At 40.8% G+C, this 24,475-nt stretch overlaps 4 protein-coding genes across 8 annotated transcripts; 3 read left to right on the top strand and 1 right to left on the bottom strand.

Annotated features, from left to right (window-relative positions):
- The first annotated feature begins 232 nt into the window (after nt 1–232).
- hspa4b (heat shock protein 4b) lies at nt 233–9,999 on the top strand. The gene is made up of 19 exons (XM_030396207.1): nt 233–570; nt 1,229–1,286; nt 1,474–1,614; nt 2,609–2,731; nt 4,232–4,331; nt 4,500–4,633; nt 4,723–4,967; nt 5,084–5,160; nt 5,262–5,413; nt 5,583–5,689; nt 5,803–5,936; nt 6,143–6,327; nt 6,484–6,576; nt 7,010–7,165; nt 7,282–7,407; nt 7,523–7,630; nt 7,722–7,841; nt 7,935–8,096; nt 9,449–9,999. The coding sequence occupies exons 1-19, from the start codon at nt 464–466 to the stop codon at nt 9,653–9,655; spliced, it is 2,535 nt and encodes an 844-aa protein (XP_030252067.1). The 5' UTR covers nt 233–463; the 3' UTR covers nt 9,656–9,999.
- Nucleotides 10,000–10,530: 531 nt separating this feature from the next.
- On the top strand, nt 10,531–13,318 carry gnpda1 (glucosamine-6-phosphate deaminase 1). Of its 5 annotated transcripts, none has more exons than XM_030396213.1 (7): nt 10,531–10,868; nt 11,169–11,296; nt 11,778–11,879; nt 11,983–12,165; nt 12,278–12,462; nt 12,722–12,896; nt 13,013–13,318. In XM_030396213.1, the coding sequence occupies exons 2-7, from the start codon at nt 11,173–11,175 to the stop codon at nt 13,063–13,065; spliced, it is 822 nt and encodes a 273-aa protein (XP_030252073.1). In that variant the 5' UTR covers nt 10,531–10,868; nt 11,169–11,172; the 3' UTR covers nt 13,066–13,318. The 5 variants fall into 5 exon arrangements, with proteins under 5 accessions (XP_030252073.1, XP_030252070.1, XP_030252074.1 ...); XM_030396210.1 differs by having other exon boundaries at nt 11,110–11,296; XM_030396214.1 differs by having other exon boundaries at nt 10,531–10,895.
- A 626-nt stretch (nt 13,319–13,944) lies between these two features.
- LOC115568695 (NEDD4 family-interacting protein 1-like) lies at nt 13,945–20,588 on the top strand. The gene is made up of 8 exons (XM_030396215.1): nt 13,945–14,145; nt 15,602–15,695; nt 16,761–16,900; nt 17,060–17,147; nt 17,571–17,695; nt 17,849–17,915; nt 18,011–18,119; nt 18,990–20,588. The coding sequence occupies exons 1-7, from the start codon at nt 14,110–14,112 to the stop codon at nt 18,115–18,117; spliced, it is 657 nt and encodes a 218-aa protein (XP_030252075.1). The 5' UTR covers nt 13,945–14,109; the 3' UTR covers nt 18,118–18,119; nt 18,990–20,588.
- Nucleotides 20,120–24,337, bottom strand: fgf1a (fibroblast growth factor 1a). Its single transcript, XM_030396216.1, has 3 exons — nt 24,071–24,337; nt 22,701–22,804; nt 20,120–22,312 (listed from the first exon to the last, which is right to left on the bottom strand). The coding sequence occupies exons 1-3, from the start codon at nt 24,234–24,236 to the stop codon at nt 22,112–22,114; spliced, it is 471 nt and encodes a 156-aa protein (XP_030252076.1). The 5' UTR covers nt 24,237–24,337; the 3' UTR covers nt 20,120–22,111.
- Nucleotides 24,338–24,475: the final 138 nt, after the last annotated feature.

Genomic DNA, 24,475 nt, shown 5'->3' with positions numbered 1-24,475 from the left:
TCTGCGCTTAGCAGCAGCAGTAAGAAGTGGTTGGACATTTTAATGTTAAATTAGGCTAACGGAGGATGGGAAGCCACAGACAGATCTAGATCATTATAGCAGATTTGTTCTACTAATATGGGTGAGAAATACAAATGGAAGACTCGTGTGTTGATTTGAGGCCCAAACCTGCTGCTGCAGTGTCTATCCTCGTCTCTGGGCGGCGCGCGATATCAGCGCGCGGTGCTCTGCAGTCGGACGCGATTGGTCGCTGGGGCAGACAGAAGATTCCGGAACGCTGTCACGCATCAACCGGCGTACCGCATGCTGCTACCTAGCTTCATGGAACAAGAACAAGGGTGTATCACCGTCCGTTGACTGAAATCCACTGTAGCTGCTGCTGTCACTTCTAGCACTGAACTGTATTTCTGTTCTTCCTTGTAATTACCGCATTCTAAACTGTTCAGTTAGCTAGCCAGCAAAGATGTCAGTTGTCGGGTTTGACGTCGGGTACCTGAACTGCTATGTAGCGGTAGCCAGAGCCGGAGGGATTGAAACTGTCGCTAATGAATACAGCGATCGATGTACACCGTAAGTAAAGCCAGGCATATTCTTGCGTATGGTTTGAGTTGTGTTATCACCAATGATGTGAGGTACAGAGTGTAAATTAATTCACTTTTCTTTCATCACGATTTTGAGTGAAGCTAAGCTAGGTTAGCGCACTAACGGATTTCACAACAGGAAACAGCATGTGATTGCTAAAGCTAACGCTAGCTGAAACAAAACCATTGTAAGTTCAAAGGAATCCTATTACCGCCACACACGATGAAATACATCCTCGGTTGTGTGACTACATTAATATCGTCGAGATAATCTGTAGACTACTAATTGACCTTCGCTAAAGTGAAATGGATTTTTTTCCCCTTTTCCTTTTTTTTTTTTTTTTTTTTTTTTTTTTTTTTACCGCAGGCGTGAGTGAGCGCATGATTGTAGGAGGCCAGATTTTAGCTGTCAAAACGACCTGACAAATCCGTTGTGCTTCATTTTCAGACCCATAGCTCATATTAATGAACGTGGAAAACGATTATAGAATATTGACGTAGAAACACGAAAATCTACCACGACATGAAATAGTCATCCTCAAAATCAAATACCCTTTTATTGCTGCCATTAATCGACCCTACATGAAGCTGCATAGTCTCCCAAATTGTTGCAGGGGAGTTAACTGAATCGTGTTTTCTGTTTTTAGAGCATGTGTATCTTTTGGACCCCGGAATCGATCGATCGGTGCTGCTGCAAAAAGCCAGGTATGTTTTTAATGGAGGATTATGGGACACAGGATTCTGACAGAAGAGGGGACAGGTGTTTCCATAGTGCACTGAGTATGAGCCTGCTCAATAGTAGTCATGGGTGCAGCACACATCACACTCATTAATTCCATTTTCAGGTGCACATGTATTTTGAATAGAGGTTTTTCAATTATTTTTTCCACAGGTCGTCACAAACTGCAAGAACACAGTCCAGGGATTCAAGAGGTTTCATGGCAGGGCCTTTTCAGATCCCTTTGTGCACCGCCTGAAAAACAGCTTGGTGTACGACATTGCACAGATGCCAACAGGAACCACTGGCATCAAGGTAGGGGAATCTGTTGATTGTATTAGGTATAGCCTAGACACACCGGATATACATAACAATTACTTACAAGAGACTTCCAGTGACTCCCATTTGTTGTTATGGTTCTGCCTGCCAGTCCAGGTAATTAAACATCTGCACACACAAAAAATTAGACAAGAGAAACATTCCATGAGACATTCCATCAGAGCAAGGAGAAAACCCTTTATTTAGTTTGTGTGGGGGGGGTTAAAACACACTGGTAAACTGGTTTCGACTTCATGGTGACTCATCAGGTCAGAGATAATAAGAGACACCTAATGGTCGAAGGAGACAGTTCAGCAGGAAGTAAACGTCATGCTGTCATACCAGCAGACACAAAGAAAACTTGTATTTACAATATTGGTACAGATTATAATACAGTGGACACAGAGTAGTTTGGAACATGATACAGTCACATAAATGGAAACAAGAGGTATTCTTCATTAAAATTGTTTATATTCTGTGTCTTCATTGATGCACAGATATCTTTTTTTGTGTTTTTAAAAACCTAATATTTCCGGATTTGGATTATTTGTCTGTTGTGCACTGTCATTCTGGTGGTTGAGTTTTGTTCCAAAGTTGGCCTTAAGGCTCAACAAGCACTAAAAGCAGATGAACAGCACTTTATTGCACAGCACACATGCGCGTCTTGAAGTTGTGAAATCTGTCTGTGTCATCACAAACTGATCTGGGATAAAAATCAGACTGGTGGAAGGATAATGGACACTGAAACCTGACAGTATGATTCTTTCTTAAGACTATGTTAAATGTAGCAAAGAAGCCAAACTGTGCATGTTTGTCAGTGTGATTTATTGTTAATAATTAAGTAGTATTTTTACATTTGGCCAGAAATTGGGCAAGATAATAATGCTTTATCATTCCATTATCAGTAACCTTTTTGTGCAGTGCAGTAATTATCAGCTGTTACAGAGCAATGTAATATTTCTCTCGTCTGACAATTTCCCTGTCGCTAAAGGTGATGTACATGGAGGAGGAGAAGGTGTTCAGCATTGAACAGGTCACCGCCATGCTGCTGACCAAGCTGAAGGAGACAGCAGAGACCGCCCTTAAGAAGCCTGTGGCGGACTGTGTCGTGTCTGTAAGTATTACATGTTACTGTACTTGTTGATGCTGTCTGTACAGAGGGGCAAAATAATTAGTCTTCTGACCATGAAGAAGCCCAGTGCTCTACAGTCACTGGTGTTTTTGCTTCTTTTGGCTTTTTACACCTGTTATAAGTAACAATTAGGGGTGGGACTGTTTTTGGTCAAAAATTGTATTACAGTCGATTTAATCATGATCATGATTCACAATCTAAATTGTGATCTTTTAACTCAATTCTGAAATGAACTGTAGACTATAGCGGTACTTAAACCATTAAAACACATTATTGCATGGCTGCTCCAGACTAACCTTTTTCACCAGCAGCACTGGTTCTTCTCACTGACTATTTTACGAGCACAGCTTAAATCTTTATGCACTGCAATACATTTATATTTCCACCTTTTTTTTAAATGACGAAAAAATAAGTGAAGTAGTGCTTTAGGAGAAAGTCATTTTACATTCATTTTTTGAATACCAGATATTTTAAAAAACATCAATTATCAATAAAAAGTGTAAACTGTTTTTTCATACTTTTTAAACAATAGTGTTTTCCCCGTTGTTACTGGCATACAGACTCGGAAGAGGATTTACTTTGTTTATTTATCAGTTTATTGTCATATGTACAAATCCATTATACGATTATTTTAAAGGACGTTTTTCAAGGTCCCAATGAATCCAATAAACGGATATCCAGGTCAAACAAACTGATGGAGAGGGTTCCTAATACAGCTGCTATTACTGCTGTGTACACTAACACTCGTGGGCACTTTGTGGAATAGGATGTGGGATTTCTAAAAGCTCTTGACTATAAAATAGATCCGACAACGATAGAGATTGTTCTACAATATAGATGTTTGGCAGACTAGGCTGTTAGTTTGATTTATTTATTGGTTCGGCGGCCTCATTGAAATGTCGCCAGCAGAATTGCTATGGCTGGTATTTTACATAATATCTAGTGATGATTTTAAAAAATCAAAGTCACGTGTACATATTTGCAAGTGCGCAGGTGCTTCTAGTTATAAAATGCAGTCACACTGTCTCCTTAAATGGTCGCAGTGTGGAGCCCTGTCCTAATTCACCATGCCACTAACTCTTGTTGCATTATTTACAGTGAAAGCCACATGAAGTAATTTGTCCAGTTAGCATAGCTATCTAGTTGACTACATCTCTCTCCTGGTATGTTCATGTAGGATGAACAATGCCAGTCAATGAGGTTATGTGAAGTTGGGAAACAGAAGTACAGTAAGAGGACAATAAATACTGAATTGTCATGATTGACCTGAAAGGGAGATTCTAGAGGCCTACAAAATTGATCTTGATGTAAAATTGTCTGATCGCTCCCCCCCCTGCTGTCATTAATCCACAGATTTTGGTGACATCACGTTATTGCAAGTATAACTTAAGCCTGACAAGAGATCTAATTAAGCAGGTTAAAATAACTGTGTAACTGCTTGGATTAAAAAATGAATCTATTTGAAATGCTCTTCTTTTCCAGGTTCCCTGCTACTACACTGATGCTGAGAGGAGATCAGTGGTTGATGCTGCTCAGATCGCTGGTCTGAACTGTCTGAGGCTCATGAATGAGACAACTGCAGGTCTGTACTGGGTGTTTTTGGGCAGGGCTCGGGCAAGGCTGTGCATGTTTGATTGTTGTTCTGAATGTGGCTGGCACTCGGACCTAACCTAACTTGTAAAAAAGCAGACGTTGACATTGATTCCAGCAGTTGCTCCTTTCATAAATAATTTAACAATTTTCCTTGCAGTTGCATTGGCGTATGGGATCTATAAACAAGATCTCCCTGCTCCTGAGGAGAAGGCCAGGAATGTGGTGTTTGTCGACCTGGGCCATTCCGGATACCAGACATCAGTGTGTGCCTTCAATAAGGGCAAACTCAAGGTGTGTAGAGATTTACCATCACAACAGTGTGTGAGAGGCTATGTTTCATTCCTTCAACTCTCTCTGAGCCTATTCTCCATGTCTCTCAGATACTCTCCACGGCTTGTGACCCAGAGTTGGGAGGAAAGGACTTTGACGAGGAACTGGTGAAGTATTTCTGTGAGGAATTTGGCAAGAAGTACAAGCTGGATGTCAAGACAAAGCCCAGGGCTCTGGTCAGGCTCTACCAGGAGTGTGAAAAACTGAAAAAACTGATGAGTGCCAACTCCTCTGACCTGCCGCTTAACATTGAGTGCTTCATGAATGACATTGACGTCACTGGAAAAATGAACAGGTAAAGAAACAAGATGCCATTCGTATCGCTTAGTATCTATGCTTCATATCTACATTTTTTTTGTTTTAAGTGCCATTTTAAAGCTTAAGTAATGTTTACCTTTTCTCTTGCACAAGGGGTCGCTTTGAGGAGATGTGCACTGATGTTTTGAACCGAGTTGAGGCTCCGCTGCAGAGTCTCCTGGAACAGACCAGTGAGTTTACTGCACCTTCTTTACCTATCCTCTATAGAAAGTAACATATGCAAGTTTACTTTTAGTTTGTGTGATAATAAAACCTTTTTTTGTTCCATAAGAACTGAAAAAGGAAGACATCTATGCAGTAGAGATAGTGGGGGGTGCTTCCAGGATCCCAGCTGTCAAAGAGAGAATCAGCAAATTCTTCGGGAAGGAATTGAGCACCACACTGAATGCTGACGAAGCTGTGGCCAGAGGATGTGCCCTGCAGGTTTGTCAGACTTTGGTTTTCCACCCTCCCGTTGTTGACTAGAAAATTGTCACATCAGCTCTGCATCTTTTGATCTCTTGAAAATAAAGTGAGAGGGGTGTTTTTTGTCTTCAGGTTTAAAACTCGTATTATAACTATTAACGAGCTCCCTCACTGGTTCTCTCCACAGTGTGCGATACTGTCACCTGCCTTCAAAGTGCGTGAGTTCTCCATCACAGACGTTGCTCCCTACCCCATCTCCTTAAAGTGGCATTCTGCTGCAGAGGAAGGTCTCAGGTATTAAACAAAACAAAACACCTGTTTGAACATTTCTATTTTAATCCCAACTGTCTGTGGTCTCAGTTATTGAATGTTATAATAATTGTGACATACTCACTCACTTGTTGCAGTGATTGCGAGGTGTTTCCCAGAAACCATGCAGCACCTTTCTCCAAAGTGCTGACCTTCTATCGGAAAGAGCCTTTCTCTTTGGAGGCCTACTACAGTTGCCCTAATGATCTGCCCTACCCCGATCCCACAATTGGTAAGAAACAAAAGCTTCCTAAGTGATATCTGACCACGCGGGGTAAGAAGGAGGAGTAGTTAATGTGTTCACACCCAAAAGATACACAGGCAGATTAACATCCTGCCAGGCTTCTGTCTTCTGACTCATGACATTAAGAGAGGCCTTAAAGCTGTTTTGCCTACTAAGCTGTTGTAATTGATATTTCTTTCTTTTCTTCCTTACAGGTCAGTTCATGATCCAGAAGGTTGTCCCACAGGCCTCTGGGGAGAGCTCCAAGGTGAAAGTCAAGGTGCGAGTGAACATCCACGGTATCTTCAGTGTGTCCAGCGCCTCCCTGGTTGAAGTGCAGAAGTCTGATGAGACAGAGGAACCCATGGAGACAGAACAGGCTAATGAGAAAGATGGAGAGGTACTTCAGCCAAACAAGTGTTTTTCCCCATACTAAGTCTCCCTTTACACAGAGAATCAGATCCATATGTGTACTACCAGTTCTGTATCTGTTTTTAGACCCCCCCCCCCCAAAAGAAAAAAATTAATCTTGTGTCTTTGTATTACTTGTCTGCAGTCCAAGATGCAGACCGATCAGGATGAGCAGCAGGGTCAGGGAGACGGTAACAAAGAAACGGAAGACAAGAAAAGTGAGAATGAAGAGATGGAGGTAAGATGCTCAATTTTTGTGTGAAACAACTACAGAGTTACCAGTTTATTAGATTGTCTGTCTATGCAAGGAAATACAATTCAGTATATCAGCCCAGATTAAAAAGCCCATCTTTGAAATCTTTGTTTTGTTTTTCATCCTTGCATATTAAAAATTCAAAACATGATGGGGCATTTTAAAAGGAGAATTGAACCAGCTCTAACATGGAGTAAACAAAGCTAAACTAGAGATGTTAGATGTTTCACAACCTGTTTGACGCAGAGCTAAAGCTCTGGATTTTAACGGAGGGTAAGCGATTCTGAAAAAAAACAGTCAATTTGTTTAGTCTCGTTCCCAGGTTGATAAATACTGATGAACTAATAAGATATGGTCATTGCATGTCTTGATTTATTTTGAGTGATATTTTGAATCTCGGTGCCTGTTCTTTCTTCAGACTACCACAGAGGAGGGCAAAGGTGAAAAGAAGTCCGACCAACCCCCACAAGCCAAAAAGCCCAAAGTCAAAACAAAAGTGCTTGAGCTTCCAATTGAAAACAGTCCACAGTGGCAGCTAGCAGATGACATGCTCAACCTTTTTGTAGAAAATGAGGTAACTACACATCGAGCCATCGCATAACTAAATCCACCCATCTGCCTGCCATCTTTAATTACTTGATCTATTTTGAAGTGTTTAGCGGTAACCGTTGCTGTTTGGGTTCTCTTCAGGGTAAGATGATCATGCAGGACAAGCTGGAGAAGGAGAGGAACGACGCCAAGAATTATGTAGAAGAGTACGTGTACGACATGAGGGACAAACTACACGGGATGCTGGAGAAATTTGTCAGTGAATCTGTGAGTAGACGGCCACCTCTGACAGAACTGGGTCCAGTGTTGGCATGTTATAATCACTGTACAAGACATTTGGCTTTCCTTTTAATATTTGTGAAAATATTTTTTATACTTTCAGGACCGGGATGCTTTGTCATTAAAGCTGGAGGATACTGAAAACTGGCTGTATGAAGATGGAGAGGACCAATCCAAACAGGTGTACATTGACAAACTGGCAGAGTTAAAGGTAATTATTGCTGTAGAGATTATTTTTTTTCCTCCATTGACTGGTAGACATTATGATTTCTTTAATGTCATGCTTACTGTGCTGGCTACAGAAACTTGGGCAGCCCATCCAGGAGAGGTATACAGAGGCTGAAGAGAGACCTAAAGCTTTCGAGGAAATGGGAAAACAAATCCAGCAGTACATGAAATTTGTTGAGGCATACAAAATGAAGGTAAAACTCGAGGCTTAATGTAAAAGATTCCTGAAGTAATAATGACTGTGGAAATTAGTAACACCACTTTTGTTATCTATATTTGATTTCCAGGAGGAGCAGTATGACCATTTAGATGAGGCAGATGTCAACAAAGTGGACAAACTGGCCAGTGATGCAATGATCTGGATGAACAGCGCCATGAACCAGCAAAGCAAACAGAGCTTGTCGGCGGACCCCTCTGTCAAAGTAAAAGACATTCAAGCAAAGACGAGGGTAAGCATCCTTTGTATGTATAATAATACCAGAGCAGTTAGCACTGTAATCAGAAGTAAATCCCCTCCCACAACCAAAACGTGAGTAAATGTCAGACTACACTTGAAGCAAAGGTGAACTAAGCCCACACTGATACTGTTGGAAAACACTTCCAGCGCAGGTCAGATTAACATTTACATTTGGGGCATTTAGCAGATGCTTTTGTCCAAAGCGACTTACAATTAGTACATTTGTCACAAGAGAGACACCATGATGTGACAAACCAGATGTGCTACCTAGGCTACCAAGACCACAGCAAGAGAGAGGGCTTGGTATTTCACACAGATGGGCGTGGTTTTGCAGGGCGTAGTAGTGCATGCTTCATGCTGGAGCTCCATGACCGTCTCAGCCCATGCGCTGGGTGCACGTCACTTTCCAGTCATTTGTGTGTTCACCTGTGTTCTTGAAGGGTGATATTCTGCCTTATACGACCGTTTTGGTGGCTTAATGAGAGGTTTTCTGTTGGAAAACCTTTTGGAAAGGCAGTTCGTAAGAAGATTTAGACAAGAAAAACATTTGGTTAGGCTATACAAAAGATCTCGGTCTGAATAAATCAATGTTTACTTTTGGTTTTACACGGGATAGGCCAACAATGATCACCAAAAATGAAAATAATCTCTGACGTTACGAGTGATGACACCCAGTGTGAGCTGACAGGAACATGCATCAGGCACACAACCACTATATGTGACAAAGGATGTGAGGGCGAAATATCAGGGTTGTAGGGAGTCCACATCAAATGCTGAACATTAGTTTAAAATGCCTACGCTGCCTTAAATGTCTGGCCACATTTGTGTATCCTGAACTTTGACTAATTAGCTTCCCACATGCATGCTTAGCATTCTGGATTCAGTTCAGCATTGGAACTGAATGTCGGCCCTATGTGTAAAATAAATATGTAAGATGCTTAAGCCAGCTAGACTTGTTCAAGGGATAAACATCGTAGCCATTGGTAAATTCGAAACAGAATATGATTATTTAACCGTAAGAAATCAGATAGCGGGTTATCTGTGTTGAAATGTGTCAAATTTTATATGCTACTATTTGGTTTTAAGATCCATAAGTGGTCATATGCTGTTTTAGATAGATATACTTCATTGCTCTTGAGGGAAATTTAGAAGTAATTTTTCAGTTATCTTAAGTTTTTAAGTAATGAAACACTGAGGTCAACTATCTTCAAAGAACACAGGTAACTATTGTGCCTATATTGCAGTTATTTGTCAGGCCAGGGCCAATTACTAGATCTCCCACATGATTGTATTTCTTTAATTAGAGCAATTATTACATGTTGTTTTCTTTGTGCAATTTCCCAGGAGCTTTTCTCCACTTGCAACCCCATTGTGACCAAGCCCAAGCCCAAGGTGGAGCTTCCCAAAGAGGACACGCCTGCAGAGCAGAACGGGCCTGTCAACGGACAGGAGAAAGCCCAGGAAGAAACTGCAGACAAGGGAACGACCGAGAACACGGGCAACCCCAGCTCAGAATCCACAGACAACAAGCCTGACATGGACCTTGATTGAAGCAGCCCAACGCCTCCCTAAGCAAAGCCGATCGGGGAGCTGGTTGTTTCAGATTGAGATGCAGCCTGGGTGTATATCAGAGCAGGTTTAAGTGTTTCAGGAACTGCACTCTAAAGTCAAAAAGCAGGCAGGGTGATTAGCACACTGAGCCCAGCTCCTGGTGGTATCTCTCTGATGACATAGCATGCCCTCTCTCTTTCTGGATGACATAAATCAAAAGCCAGCCGCAATAAGCCTGTTTGACAATGAGCGCTGTACACATGATGGTATTTATTTCTGTTGTGTGCTCTGTACATGTTCTGGTCTGTGTCACAATATGGTTTTAATAAAGTTATTGAAAATCAGTTGTGCCATATGTATTACTTTGTTCCGTTATAAGGCTTCACAGAGATATTACTTCTGTTTAGCTAGCAGGGTATTAGCAACCACTGAAGTAGGGTCATATCCTGGGTCATATTTCTGGGAATTTGGGGCCATTTCATGACATATTATGCGTCTTAAAATGGTGCTGTAAGGCAAAAAGCTTAATTTAAGATCTTTGTATGAGAGATAAACGTTTAGCCACACTGTTAAGATATTAATACATAAATAAATGTGAAGTGTGCGTTTAATTCATGCTGTAGTACCTGGACCTCAGTATTTCTGAAATGTTAGCAACAGGTGTGCTGGTTTAGTCATGACACTTAAGGTTATTTTAATTAGTTATAGATATGATTTGTTGAATATGAAGGTAGCTCGGTTGGTAAAGTAAGAACCTGATGAGGTGATAAAGATGAGTTAAAAACAAAATGTGTCAAATGTAAAAGTTACGTTGGGAGGCACTGAACGTTACATTGACAATACAGTCATCTTGTCGCCTAGCAACAACTACGTTCTGCCAGGTGTGTGTCGTTAATGATTTTCATCTCAAGCTCAAGACTCGTGATTATCTTTCATGCTAGCTCTTGATAGATGTACGTCGCTAAGCATACAACAGTGATGTTTTTAAAAGGCGTACTTTACTCGACGGAGCAGTCTTCGCCGATTTATATTCGCGTGTGCAGCAACCCGGGATTTTTTTCTGCTTCCATTTCTCAGGAGAAATAAATGAGCTAGCTACTTAGCCTGTTGGCTAACACTAGTCGAACGCAAGTTCAGTGAACGTCACCTCCGCGGTGAGCGCTGTTTGCATCCGAAAGCAGGAATCACATGATCTATCCAGATCCTGTCTGCTGTGAGTAAAAGCTGCACATAGTCCAAGGTATAATAGGTGTGAGTAATAACTATTTTCTTTGTGTTTTATTCGGAGTCTGTTACTACGGTGAAAGTTTTGGTCGCATGTTGCGGTTGCGACAAAGTTGTCACAGTATTTGAGGAAGCTTGTTTAGCCACCTCAAGGAACAGTGGTCTTATTTAATGTAGTTACCTTGATGAGTCTAAAGTCTCATTAAGGTGTGTTTTGTCCTTATTTCCAGGCTGAGCTTCTTCAGACAAGACAACCCGTCCCCTACTTCCTTGTCTTTTTCCCCTCCAGGACGATGAAGCTGATCATCCTCAATGACTACGACCAGGCAAGCGAGTGGGCTGCCAAGTACATTAGAAACAAGATTTTGATGTTCAAACCTGGCCCGGACAGATATTTCACCCTGGGGCTCCCCACTGGTAAGTAGGGTCCTTCAGCGCCATACAGCTGTTTATCATATTCATAATTTAGTGCAGGGGATCCTGTATCACAGCGTGTAAAACAGTGAGAAAGTGACCAGGATTTCCCCCCTCATCTGCTGATTCAGTGTCAGCAGCGGAAATAGCCACCAGGCCTGTAAACTGTATAATCCAATAATGGAAATATATTTAAAATGTACTTACAGGAGCACAAGTTCTATTAAATGGAAAGATATAATACTGCGGGTGTGGATCTGCAAGAACTGGCTAAATGTTTTAGCTTTGAAAAACACATAATTATTGTGAGATAACATGTTTGCATGTAAACTTTATATTGAAAACAGCCGGTACACCCATCACATACATCTAGCAAAGTAAAAAATATAACGATTTCCTCTGAAATGAAGACGAGTAAATGTATAGGATCTCTCATTTTGGGAAAGAGTCCACATTTGCTTTGTGAACCTTTGCCTCTGTTCAGGAAGCACCCCCCTGGGATGTTACAAGAAACTGATCGAGTACTACAAGAATGGAGAAGTCTCATTCCAGTATGTTAAAACGTTCAACATGGATGAGTATGTAGGTAAGTCCCCGCCCATTTTCTCCCAACATAAAGGGATTACACATTGAGGCATTATCGAAAGCTGCGATCTCACATAATATACAGTCATAAAAATCCTGTGTAGCCCTTCCCAGAGATCATCCTGAGAGCTACCACTCCTTCATGTGGAACAACTTCTTCAAGCACATAGACATAAAAGCAGAGAACACACACATCCTAGATGGCAACGCTGCTGACCTGCAGGCCGAGTGTGACGCCTTTGAGGAAAAGATAACAGCCGCCGGGGGGATCGAGCTGTTTGTCGGAGGTCAGGAGGTCACAGTGCTGTTTTTGAATACGATATAACCAACTACACATTTGAGATTTGATATCAAATGTTTTTGCAGTTAAAGTTTAAACTACTTGTCCTGTCCTGTCAGGTATCGGACCAGATGGTCACATTGCCTTCAATGAGCCTGGTTCAAGCCTGGTTTCCAGGACCAGGGTGAAGACCCTGGCAAAGGACACTATCATGGCTAACGCAAGATTCTTTGATGGGGATCTCTCAAAGGTGCCCACCATGGCACTGACGGTGGGAGTGGGGACTGTAATGGATGCGAAAGAGGTTAGAAGCCTGAATGAAAATTGACCATCTGTCCTGTTCCTGTGTTCCATGTTTTGCTTCTGTTTCTTTATGTTTGAGCAAAATTTCAGTTAAACCATATTTTTGGAATCAGCAGGTTTTTCCTGTCAGAATTTTGCTTTGAGTTGCAGAAGCTTGTGTTGCTCAGCGATGCCGTCATCTTCCTGACACAATTGTAAGTCGTCCTTGCACAACAGGCCACAGGTCCAATTTAATTTCTTTTTTCCCCTTTTCTTCTCAGGTCATGATTCTCATCACCGGAGCACACAAGGCATTTGCTTTATACAAAGCCATAGAGGACGGCGTGAATCACATGTGGACAGTGTCTGCGTTCCAGCAGCACCCACAGACCGTTTTTGTTTGTGACGAAGACGCCACCCTGGAACTGCGGGTCAAAACTGTGAAGTACTTCAAAGGTGAGATTAATTTACAAAGCTACCGTGCTTAAGTTTTTGTATTTCACTTGTGGTGAATTGCCCAGGATTGCAGACATGAATCATAGAAAACATGCTGATTCTTGTTCTTTCTTAAGGAATGATGCACGTGCACAACAAGCTGGTGGAGTCGCCGCCTTCAGGGAAATAGATGGCCTGAGGAGATCTCCTCAAAACTTTGTGGATTCATGAGGCATTTGTCAAAAATTAACACTCCAGTGATTCCTTTATCTTCTGGTGGAGATACATTGGTGGACATCAAGCAGTGCTTGGTGTTATTCTCTACTAATTCTTGTAGTAATAATCAGGTGCTGGTATTGCACAGACTGTTAAGGTTTACAGATAATTGTTCATACAGCTTTGCTTCTCATTTGTTCTTTGTAATAAAGTACATTTAATTTGTATATCTGTGTATCTCTTTGCTTTGTTGGAAATAGCCTGGTCCCTCTGTCACATGACAACACGTAACAATTCATGTTGCCTTTAAGTGCTCTATGTTAATTCGTATTTCCAGATATGTGTTGAAAGTAGATGCGAAATGGCCTTTTAAACTAATTGTGTTATCGTGTCTTTCAAAGAAACAAAGGTCCTTGTTGCCAGTGGCGTGATATAACTACTGTATTAACATAAATACCCTACTTAAGTTAATTTTCAAAGTACTTCTATTTGACTACAGTATCATGATTTTCAGTTGTTCAGTTATTCGATCACATGCAATATTTATGCCAATATCCAACTACATTCCAGGAAGATACCGTAGTTTTTACTTCACCCTCTTTTAGAAAAAAAATCTTAATACTATAGTTTGTGGTCTTTCTGCTTAATTCAAGATTTTATATGCGAACCCTAGCAACAAATAAATTACCTAGTGATATAAAGCATTAAACTGCTGCACATTATTTGTAAAACAACATAATATATACAGAAGTACAGTGAAAATCTGCTAAGTATCTACTTTTGATACTTGAAGTACATTTTGTACATTTTCCAACAACTGGTAGCAACGGGAAAAAATCCGACAGCAAGTGAAAGCAGCATCAGCGCCTGCTCCGGTCTGGGCGTCAGGAGGGGGAGAAGGAAGGAGATGGCCGACTAGGAGGCAGTGTTACCTTAGCTACTTCATTGGCGAGATTCTCATTTAACAGCATATCTGAGGTGAGAAGAGGACGTTTTAATATTTCGCTCCTCTTCCACAATGGCAGAGCAAAACAGCAACGTCAGATACCAAGAGGTATGTATTTACCAGTTTGTGGGCACGTTAAAACGCAGCTAACAGCTAGCGTTAGCTGCTGACCTGCTAACACCAGTCAACATTAGCCTGTGAGAGGAAAACAGCGACATTAGTTTACGGGCGGGCCTGAGTGGGCGAAAAATATCTCTAGCTCTTGTTAAACCAGATATATCACACTTACTGAAATGCATTATTTAATGATTAATAATAATTTCGTCACATATAACTTGAAGTCTATGTGACCCATTTTAATTTAGCAGCTGAGTACTCGTAACATTAGCTAGCTAGTAACGTTGGTTGGTGGTTTGACCAGAAATGTTGTGTTGCTTTGTGCAGCCTTGAACTGTAATATACTACCTGACAGTCCTGATCTGTCCGGCCTGCCAGGAGCTTAACCTCCAGACACAGAGCAGGATCGAAATACTAACGTGAAGGTGCAGCCTGCTCATTAATCGACACACGCAGATGACGTGTGTCAACATGGTGCACAGCTTACAGTGTAATGTTAGTTGGAGCTGCTATGTACTTTTGATGATGTGTCAGTGGTTCCTGTGCAGAAGCTAATCCTAACTATCAGGGGAAAGGAATTGATTCAAACAATGTCAATCATAATCACTTGTTGCACAGCACATTAAACAAGTGCGACATGAGCGCTGATGTTTAAGCTTTTTTCACTTCATTTCCCTCTATATATATATATATATATATATATATATATATATATATATATATATATATGTATGTGTGTATATATATATGTGTATATGTATATATGTGTGTATATTTTTTCAAAGAATTTAAAGAAATCATAAATCTTAAGGCTTTTCTGCACAAGTGAAGGATAAATAAATGGTGGTAACCTCTACTCCCTGTTGTTTGTTTTAATTTGCAATTCCTTGTATTTACACACACCAGATTTAACTTGTTTTTGCGGCTAATACAGTGTGCAAGCCAAACCTTCAGCCACAGTGACAGGCTTAGGCACGTACAAATAAGACAGGAAACCAACATAGTGCTGTAGGTCAGCAGGCTCGATAGCTTTTTCAAGTTATTCATGTGAGGATATTCTCAAATATTCAGATAATGAAAATTCACCACAGTCGACATATTGTTAGGACTTTTATCACAATCTTTAATTAAATCTTTTATTGTCCCATCCCTCATCTATATATGATGTTAGTTAACTGGACAGTTTAGATGAGAGCAGATTTGCAACAATGTCTGTAATCGGGTATTAAACCAACCTGAATTTTTAAAAGGATTGCTTCCACATTATAAACATTATGGCAACAAATGACAAATATTTAGTATCCCATCATTATATTATTGTATTTTAATATAACCAACAGCACTTGCAGTACTTCAGATCTTTTCAACCACAAACGCATAGATTTCCCAAAATTTGTAATTTAAGTTTGACCCTGAATTCTGTTGTCATTTATTTACATTTCTTCAGCTGGTGAATGAGGAGGAGCCAGCCCAGTCATCCCAGGAGAGTCCTGCCCAGGATGCACCACCACCCTACAGCAGCATTGCTGCAGCAAATGCAGGTTAGAAACCTTTCCAGCTCCATCACATATTGTAAGATTACTCAGAATAAACAGGAATATTTAAGTCCCTGATTATCAGACTGTGCCACCACATACTGATTCTCAATTTAAAGTGAAAGCCTTCTGTCCTAGGTCAGTCATTTTGTTTAATTACGTGCAGTGAAACATTCTAAAGAAACCATTTTGAGAGTTCTTATTAATCTATAGAAGTATGAAATTGAGAGTATTTGAGACTCACTTCCTTCATGGTCTAGACCTCACTGTGTACAGAGTATTTTAAAAATGCATTTTATGAACTCTAATTTTTTTTATTTTTGGAGCATTTAAAACCCTTTTTGTTACTATAGCCATTATATAAATATTACGTAACAATGCCTCATAACTCAAGTGTACTGACGAAGAGCACTTGAATAAGTCTGTATAATATTTTAAATCTGCTGCTGTAACACTGTACGACATCCTACACTATTAGCTTTAGAATGAATAATGTATGGGGGGTAAAGCTGGTGTGTGAGGCCTTTCAGAAAGGTCTGATGTTTCTAATCTCACTTCTTAAGAGGGCATAGGTCAACATGTTGCATAACTGGGTGTAGCCATGAGCTCTTCCTGTGCGAGTCCATCGATCGCATCCAGTGCTGTTAGTGTTTGGACAACACTAAGGAGCATTCTGGATAGCTGCCAAATGACCCAGATAAAAGTCTTGGCTTGCATGGAACGGAACATAAACACTAATGGACACATATACTACTAATGTGTTTCGTCTTGCTGTAACTCATCCCTCCCCCCGGTCTGGTTTATAATTTTGTGTTGCTGCTTCTCTTTTTAAAGGAAGTGAAAGTAGATTTTCTGTCTTTCAGCAGTCACACCCTCATGTCAGCTGTAAAATCAACATTAAATAACCTTGAGATCTGCTGTTACCATTGATTTTTAATTAAATTGTCAGCTGTTTATTTATTAGTTTATTTTTATATTTAGAAGAATTTACTTTTTTGCTTTTGTTTGAGTATCTTTAGAAACAACACCCCTGTTCATGGATCAAAAGCCATTTGTTTGTTACCTCAACAGCTTTCTTTGAATACAAAGAAGATGGAGGAAGATTTCCCAACCCTCCATCCTACAGTGTTGCCACCACTTTGCCCTCCTATGATGAAGCTGAGAGAAGCAAAGAAGAGGCAGCCATCCCCCTTGTTACTGGAAGAGTCACAGTAAATCAATCTTATCTTCAGACAACATTTAGAAATATTCCATAAAGTGCCCTGTTGTGTACTAATACATCACGTTTTCAAACAAAACTTCAGGAGCAAACGTAGAACAATGGAAGTTATTGTGATAAGTTTATTATATATTTGTTGTTGTTACTGCAGGAGGACGACTTTGTGGCCAGGGATGACTTTGAAGATGCCGACCAGCTGCGAATAGGAAATGATGGCATCTTCATGCTCACATTCTTCAGTAAGACATTGTGTCAACAGTTGACTTTAACAGTTTTTCTTTCTCTCTTTGATAGTCAGCAAACCTTTGGTTTCACTTGTATAGAGCTGGCAAGAAACTAGATTTATCTATAGAAGGATAAATTTGGTCTCTGAACATGAGAAATATGCACTCTCCCTTGATTTATCCAAAGCGCTGGTATGCTATTTTCTAAATAAAATTTGGCATATTTTCAAAGTCTGTTAAATATTTTATTGGGTGCAAATACCAGTAGACTAGAAGAAGAGGAGGAGGAGGAGAATATGTGCCAGCCAGCTTGATGACTTAAGAACCCACAAACACAAACTTTTCGATGTCTATTGGTCATGCTTTAAAAATAACATTAATGGTTTTATGGTCCGTGGCAGTATTCTTTTCACTGATTTTTCTCTTGTCTGTCACCAGTGGCATTCCTCTTCAACTGGATCGGCTTCTTCTTGTCGTTCTGTTTGACCACATCAGCCGCCGGCCGGTACGGAGCCATCTCTGGTTTTGGCCTGTCCCTTATCAAATGGGTTCTTATTGTCAGGGTAAGAGCTATTGGCTACTAAATGGTGTTCAGTGGTGGTGTGACGTTGTAGGATTACTAGATCTCATCTGTATTACTCTTCAGGAAGACTACATTTCTGAAAATGATCTCAGATACTGTTAGAATTGTGTTTTAGCTCCCATTTCTCTTCCAGTTTTCGACCTACTTCCCGGGTTACTTTGATGGGCAGTACTGGTTGTGGTGGGTGTTCCTGGCTCTGGGTAAGTGAGAGACATTATTATGGCCTCTCCAATTCTTTCCCACAATTACATTGGTAACTATCTTTATACTGAATGATCTTTTCCTTGCCCTCCAGGCTTCATGCTGTTCATCAGAGGCTTTGTTAACTACTCCAGAGTGCGTAAACTGGCTGATCCCACCTATGCCACTCTTCCCCGAACAAGGGTACTCTTCATCTATTAGAGGTAAGGTGTATCAGTCTGCTCACGGCTATGTTTGTCATGCTCCGAAGAAGAAAGGACATTTCTGGCATTAGTTACCTCACACCAACTGTTAGATGCCATTAAACATTATTATTAGTAAATAAGCCAGTCAGGGTCCCCATCACTGGTTGTCAGCTCTTTGAGTTTCTCTGATACAGTCCTTGATTCTGTATCAAATCCTTGATGGGTTGCTCATTGCTCTGGGCTTTCATATCTAAATGTTTAGCACACAAATCTGCACTTGCCACTTATGCCGAATGAAATCAACAGCTCTATGCGGCAGGTAAACAAAATACCATGTAAAACACATTCCTACAGACCTATCAACACATATTTCAAATAGAATAGCAGCTCAAGGCTAGATTAGCTGCTGCTAGCTTAAAACACCCAACCCTCAGGCATAAGTTTACGCAGTTGAAAGGCACTGTAGGTAATACGGGCACAGTGGATTAATAACATTGTGTTATATAATTTTAAGCAGTTTTAAGCACTAAATCCAAAATCCAAGAACTTTCAGAACTAAGCATCATTTTAATTGGTAATTTTAGGGGATTTGCAGCACCTGTACAAACTCTGTAGTAGACATAAGTCTCATCATTGCCAGTACTTATAATTCTTGAGAGGAAAATTACTTGGGTTGAGAGACCCTTTTGTTATTTACTCAAGGATTAAGTATAAATCCACGTAGACTCAGTTTACACACAACATCCTCTTGTTGATAAGTAGATAAAAACAGGAAATTGGGGGGGGGTGTAAAGTGGATGAAGTGCCTTAATCTTGTCAGTCTGAGTTGTTGATGTGCATGTAAATATAACCACTAACAAACCGCATCTTCCCTCAACCAAAATTCAGGATGTTTGGATGTGGATGAACTGGACACGACCAACACAAGCAGCGACTCTGTGAAGAGTTTCAAATTTGAAACGAAGAATACTTAACAAGAAATCGGCCAGATGAGTCATAGATAAAGACATTAAAATATTCAGGAATTCTATCACGTGTTTTATTTTGTTTTGAAACTTTATTAATGGAAAGCGGTTAACAGAAATAGTCCCTTAATGTACTCATTAGTGGCGAATGTTAAGTGCTATTTACATCTGTCTGTAATGTATGAGTAATGCCTTATATCATTTGGTGGTAGCGTACGAGCATGCAGCTGCCCCTCAATAAATAGGGAGAGTCTCATGTTGGCGACACTTGAAGCCAACAGGTATTAATTGATAAAACACTCTGTAGACTTGCCATAGCATGCAACACTCTTTGTAATCTGCACTAATCTCACTTCATGGTTTTATTGTGACTATTATTGGCTGTTTTTAGGTACCACATACACTTACAAAGCTTTCAATAGGCTGTAAATGCTGATGACCACATATTTCACTCACCTGTTGGCTTTAAGTAGTGTTGCCCTTGTGTTTAGCCAGGAGGGGGCAGTGTTGTTGCTGCTTTTTAAGGTGTTAGAAACGATTCATTGTGGGCATCGTCATAATACATTGTACATGCTTGTGATTCAAACACGGTGTCACTGGAGTGTGCAAGAATTGCATCCGTATGTCAGCAGTTATGATTTTGCCTGTTCAATGTTTTGTTGTACGTTTAAATCAGGTAAAACGATCCACCCTGGAGCTAGAATTTGGGTTATGAATATGATCTTAGATGGTTGAGTCTGGCCACAAATGTCAAATGTCAAACCCCGGAGCAGCTCCGTTGACAGTAAACGGACTTCATTTCTTCTGTGGACATAAGAGCACATTTTCCAGTTCAGGTCTTTTCGAAAAGCTAATTTAGAGCTTGACCTTTTCTGACTCCCTTCAGTGAGTCAGTGGAGTAGATGTCTCATTCACTTTCAGCAGAAAAGCTCTGTGATTATAGCAAAGAGGTTTGGATTTCAGCTATTAATGATCTTACTCAGATTTTTCAGATCATCAAAGAGCATATAAATAACTCAAATTCCATTTCCAGGTGGGTTTTTTGCCTTAAGATTTAATTGACAGATGGGGATGGGAAGTCTGTTTCTGTCTTCTATTTTTGTTTTGAAACTGGTTCAGAATGCGTAAGATGTTAGCTATGGTGTGGGTATTCAAACTATATCAAAGAATGATGTATGCAGGTGCACTTTTAGGTACATAACCAATAAAACCCAGAGGCTGTTCCTGTCGTAGTTTGAAACCCCCGGACATATTCAACAAGTAACGAATGACGCAGTGGTGCAAGATTGTGTTTCTGTTTTATATTGTGGAGGAAACAGCATGGCAGTTTTTAAGAACCAACCACCGTTGATGGACTTCCGTTTGGTCCAGCAAACTGAACGGTTGGCGTCATCAGTTAACTTCATACTTTTGCCCATTCTGCTTGTTTCTATGTGATGTAGAGCTGCAACCTTTGGGGTTTTGTTGATATGGAACTGTACAGAAAACGTTTAGTGTTAAATAAATGTCACTTTTAATGCATCATTTCTGAGTCATCTTGATTATTGACTGTGCTGTTACAAAGGCTTGGTGCTCCTATATGCTCTGTTGAAATAAAATATTATGACATTACTAATTACACTATTTACATGTTAGTGTTATGGATTTCTGTGCTGCTCAAAATGGCGACAGAGCCACGGCCAGGGCTGGATTAAATGGATAGATTACACCAGGCAGACATGTTTTATTTGTGTTTGTTTATAAGTCTCTACCACAAGCACATTTTTACATTTGGTAAACAACTAGTAGTAGTAGTAGTAGTAGTAGTAGTAGAAGTAGTAGAGGTAGTAGTTGTATTAGTAACAGTAGTAGCATGCTCATTAATGTAATCAGGTACATGTTTTTCGATTACCTGTGTATATTTTGGTATTCATTCACCATTGGTTAGTCATATATCTATAAGACAAGTATAGCCCTATATTAAACATTTTATTTATAAGCATTTTATTGTCTTGAGTTATTCATATTTAGACATTAAAATAGAAAACAAAGTATAATTAGTAATTTATTATTATATTTGGTTACTCTTTCTTCTGATATTCAGGGAGGCGAAACCACTTGTACTTTTCCCTCACAATGATGTTAATTAAATGAAAAAATCACATAACCTAAAAAATCTTACTTTTATATCATTTATATATTTTTTTTGATATTTTAAAATAATATGTTAAATGTTATTTAATGCAGGCAGATGATGTTCCTTTGCCCTCTGTCGGGGCCCCCTGGTGGTACAAAGGTCATTGGCCTGTGTCTGGATCCATCCCAGGCCACAGCCCCTTAACGTACAGTATGTTTAATGGGGTGCTGTAAAATTTCACACATCGACGGCACCAGTGGCATCATAGTGAAACTGCTGGAAACTCTTCAGCTTGTGACAACATCGACATATGCAGAGCTGTAAATGAGCAGTGCATAGGCTGCAAAAAACTTAAATAGAAGGGACTTGAAGCAACATGACATCCACTAAGAAAAGGGGGGAATCTCAATCAGTGAGTTACTTCTGTCAGTAAGTGATTATAATTTATGAGAAAGTGACAGCTTTAAAAATGTTCCTACTGCGGGTCACGATGACCCTCTTAAACCGTTCCAGCAGTTTTATCTTTTTCAGACCCACATGAGAAAAATGACTTCTTTCTGCCTATATCACTGACATCTGGAACCAATTTAGATAACTAAAGTTTTACCAGCACTATACTGGGGTGTTAGGGTGTAATTATAGTATATCTGTGGCTCCTTGAGGTGGTTCTACGGCGAAATCATTTAAGGGGAATCATTAATCCCTGTAACTCCATCCATGAAAGAATGTGTGACTATTGGGATCATGGGTTTCATGCACTTTGTGTAATAAAACTTTTAAAGGCTAAATTCCTGTCAGATTTGGGGCCCTGGGACCAAATCTTATCGAATACGGTATGTTGCTTATTCCATTATGTGAAGGGCTTATTGCACAGGGGACATACAGTCTCCTCCTTCATGCAGATGTTCAGTCTTAATCCTGAGTCATCCTCACTTCCCGGACTCACGCAGCTGTCGGGGCAGAAAGAAGATGGCCTTCTGTCCAATGTGAGTCCTGGGACCCAGTTTCGGTTTCCCGTTCTTTTTCAGAGCCACGTACCAGCTCCTCTCCTGGTGCTTCTGAGACAGATAGGTGTTGTAGTGGTTCTCCTCCAACTTCTCCAGGAAGAAACATTCGTCCGTCAAAGTGGGCTGAAGAGAGAAACAGAAAAGGAGAACCGACAGCTGAGGGCACTTCATATGTTTGAGGTTAAAAGTTTAAAAAAAAGGAGCGCTGTTTAGCTCAATTGGTAGAGCGAGCGTCCCATGTGCAGAGGCTTTGTCCTCGCTGCGGCGGCCCCGGGCTCGAGTCCCGGCCTGGGTGCCCTTTACCGCATGTCCCCCCCCCCCCCCTCTCTCTCACCCTGTTTCCTATCATATCTTCAGCTGCTCTGTCAATAAAGCTGATAAAAGGCCAAAAAAAAAAACAAGTTTTAAAAAATCCACTCACTAAAGTTTACATCAAGATTGTATAATGGCGAGTGATTAAACATTCATAACAGATAGCGCTGGAGGTGTTCAGTGTCTTGTAGATACTCACTGAGCCGTACAGTCGGCCCTCGTCACTCATGGCCAAATATCGGCCGGCCTCTGTTCCCTCGATGACCACCACGCCTCTGTCCACGGCTTTCACCTTTAAAACAGCTGAAAGGAGGACAAGGTTTGAAAACATGACAGCTGATCCCTCTAAATAAACCTCTGCGAGCACAGGCCACTGTTTCTCAGTAAGAGATTAAATGGCACGGACAAATCAGAGACTTGTGTTTCAGCTCCAAACATCACTGTTTCCTCACATCAGCTGAAAAATGAAGGAACAGAATTAATACTAGAACCTTTTACTCCTCATTCAATTATAGTGCTGAGAGCGATGTTGTCATTTGAGCTAACTTCCTGTCCATTTTGCAGTTACGTCCCCCTCCCTCCTCTCTGCGTTGCCACACCTGCACGACTGCTTTCTGTTTTTTTTCAGGGCAGCTCTCTCCGCCTCTTTCTTTTCTTCAAGTGTTTTTCTTCAAGCTCTCCCTCTTTCACCTTTGCCAGCGAACAGGAGGATCCTGACAAGACCGCCTCTTTGTGGATTTCTCCCTCCTAATTGGATGAAGTGGGCAGGGATACCAGGACATTTTTTTTTTCTCTTTTACTGCAGGATCAGGAGGAGGGGAGGCTGACCAAACACTCAACAAGGAATACAGAGCTATTCAACACCTTTTTAACAAGAACGAATATCGTTTGAAGCTGCTTTAAGTTTAATTAGTGCATTAAAATTCAGTGTTGTAAAAGTACACAGAAGTCATTCTCGAGTTAAAAGTAAAGATACGTGATTAAATATGGCTTGAGTAAAGGTAAAAGTACCTGGTATGAAATGAAGCATACTTAATTATTATAAGTAGACCAAATATTCTGGGAATATTGTAGGTATCAAAAGTACATTAAACTTTCAAAATACATTTACACGTCTGTATATAGTGTTTACTATGGGCCGACCAGATTAATATTGGTTCTGATGTTAGGCATTTTTATGATCACTGGAATCAGTGTTTGTTTGTTTGTTACCAGTTGCTGAAAAGTATAAAGTAGCAGAAGACGGAAATACTTAAGTACAAGTGGGCGACCTGCAAACTGTACTTTAGTTGCCTGTAGGACGTAATACTTAGTTCGACCCATCACTGCTAAAATGATGTTTAAAGTCAGATACACCTTTTCAAAACAGAACCACTGGATTGTGTTTTGTGGTGTCACCCTCCTTTCAAATGTCAGTAACTTTCTTCCACGTCTGTCGGACGCCGCCCTCCCTCTCTCTCTCCCCTTCTTCCTGGTCCTTGAACCTGACACACCTGTAGTGCGGGACGTGAACGCATCATGTTGTAGGCCTGACCTGGATGTAAAGTGCGCAGTGCGCTGCGGTCTTACTGTGAACGTCCCCATCATCCCTCTGGCCCTGCACGCTCCCATCGGCCAGGATCTGGAGGTGATGTCCGCCATTCATGCAGTACAGCCGAGTCAGCCGCCTGTAGTCCGGCAGCAGGCCGCCGTCCACGGCCTGATCCTCGGGTACGAACACCTCCTCATCCGCCATCCCGCTCGGATGAGACGCAGCGGAGTGGCCGACAGGGAGGCTGGTTGTCTCGGCCGGCTGTGTCCCCTGCAGCGGTCAGGTGTCTGCAGGCTCGTGAACGAGCGCAGCTGGATGCGCGCCCCCGAGGCCTGTGTGATCCCTGGTGCCTGGAGACCTCAACACTTACTTTACAACTACACTTACTTTATAAGAGATTGGTGAAGTTATAGAAGTTGTATTGTTTTGTCTTTTTACTATAT

Source organism: Sparus aurata, chromosome 18 (assembly GCF_900880675.1).
Source record: "Sparus aurata chromosome 18, fSpaAur1.1, whole genome shotgun sequence".
Lineage (NCBI taxonomy): Eukaryota > Metazoa > Chordata > Actinopteri > Spariformes > Sparidae > Sparus > Sparus aurata.
Note: the sequence above shows the minus strand (reverse complement) of the source record. Positions and strands in the feature narration are given on the sequence as shown.

Bases quoted from the DNA above. Each gene is read 5' to 3' on its own strand.
- hspa4b (XM_030396207.1), top strand. From the start codon at position 464: ATGTCAGTTGTCGGGTTTGACGTCGGGTACCTGAACTGCTATGTAGCG. The intron at 5,161-5,261 runs GTGAGTTTACTG...TTGTTCCATAAG, and splicing joins GAGTCTCCTGGAACAGACCA to AACTGAAAAAGGAAGACATC. The intron at 7,842-7,934 runs GTAAAACTCGAG...TTTGATTTCCAG, and splicing joins TTGAGGCATACAAAATGAAG to GAGGAGCAGTATGACCATTT.
- gnpda1 (XM_030396213.1), top strand. From the start codon at position 11,173: ATGAAGCTGATCATCCTCAATGACTACGACCAGGCAAGCGAGTGGGCT. The intron at 11,880-11,982 runs GTAAGTCCCCGC...AATCCTGTGTAG, and splicing joins CAACATGGATGAGTATGTAG to CCCTTCCCAGAGATCATCCT. The intron at 12,166-12,277 runs GTCAGGAGGTCA...CTGTCCTGTCAG, and splicing joins GATCGAGCTGTTTGTCGGAG to GTATCGGACCAGATGGTCAC.
- LOC115568695 (XM_030396215.1), top strand. From the start codon at position 14,110: ATGGCAGAGCAAAACAGCAACGTCAGATACCAAGAG. The intron at 14,146-15,601 runs GTATGTATTTAC...ACATTTCTTCAG, and splicing joins GCAACGTCAGATACCAAGAG to CTGGTGAATGAGGAGGAGCC. The intron at 17,696-17,848 runs GTAAGAGCTATT...TTTCTCTTCCAG, and splicing joins AATGGGTTCTTATTGTCAGG to TTTTCGACCTACTTCCCGGG.
- fgf1a (XM_030396216.1), bottom strand. From the start codon at position 24,236: ATGGCGGATGAGGAGGTGTTCGTACCCGAGGATCAGGCCGTGGACGGC. The intron at 22,805-24,070 runs GTAAGACCGCAG...TCCTCCTTTCAG, and splicing joins GGATGATGGGGACGTTCACA to CTGTTTTAAAGGTGAAAGCC. The intron at 22,313-22,700 runs GTGAGTATCTAC...TTCTCTCTTCAG, and splicing joins AGGGCCGACTGTACGGCTCA to CCCACTTTGACGGACGAATG.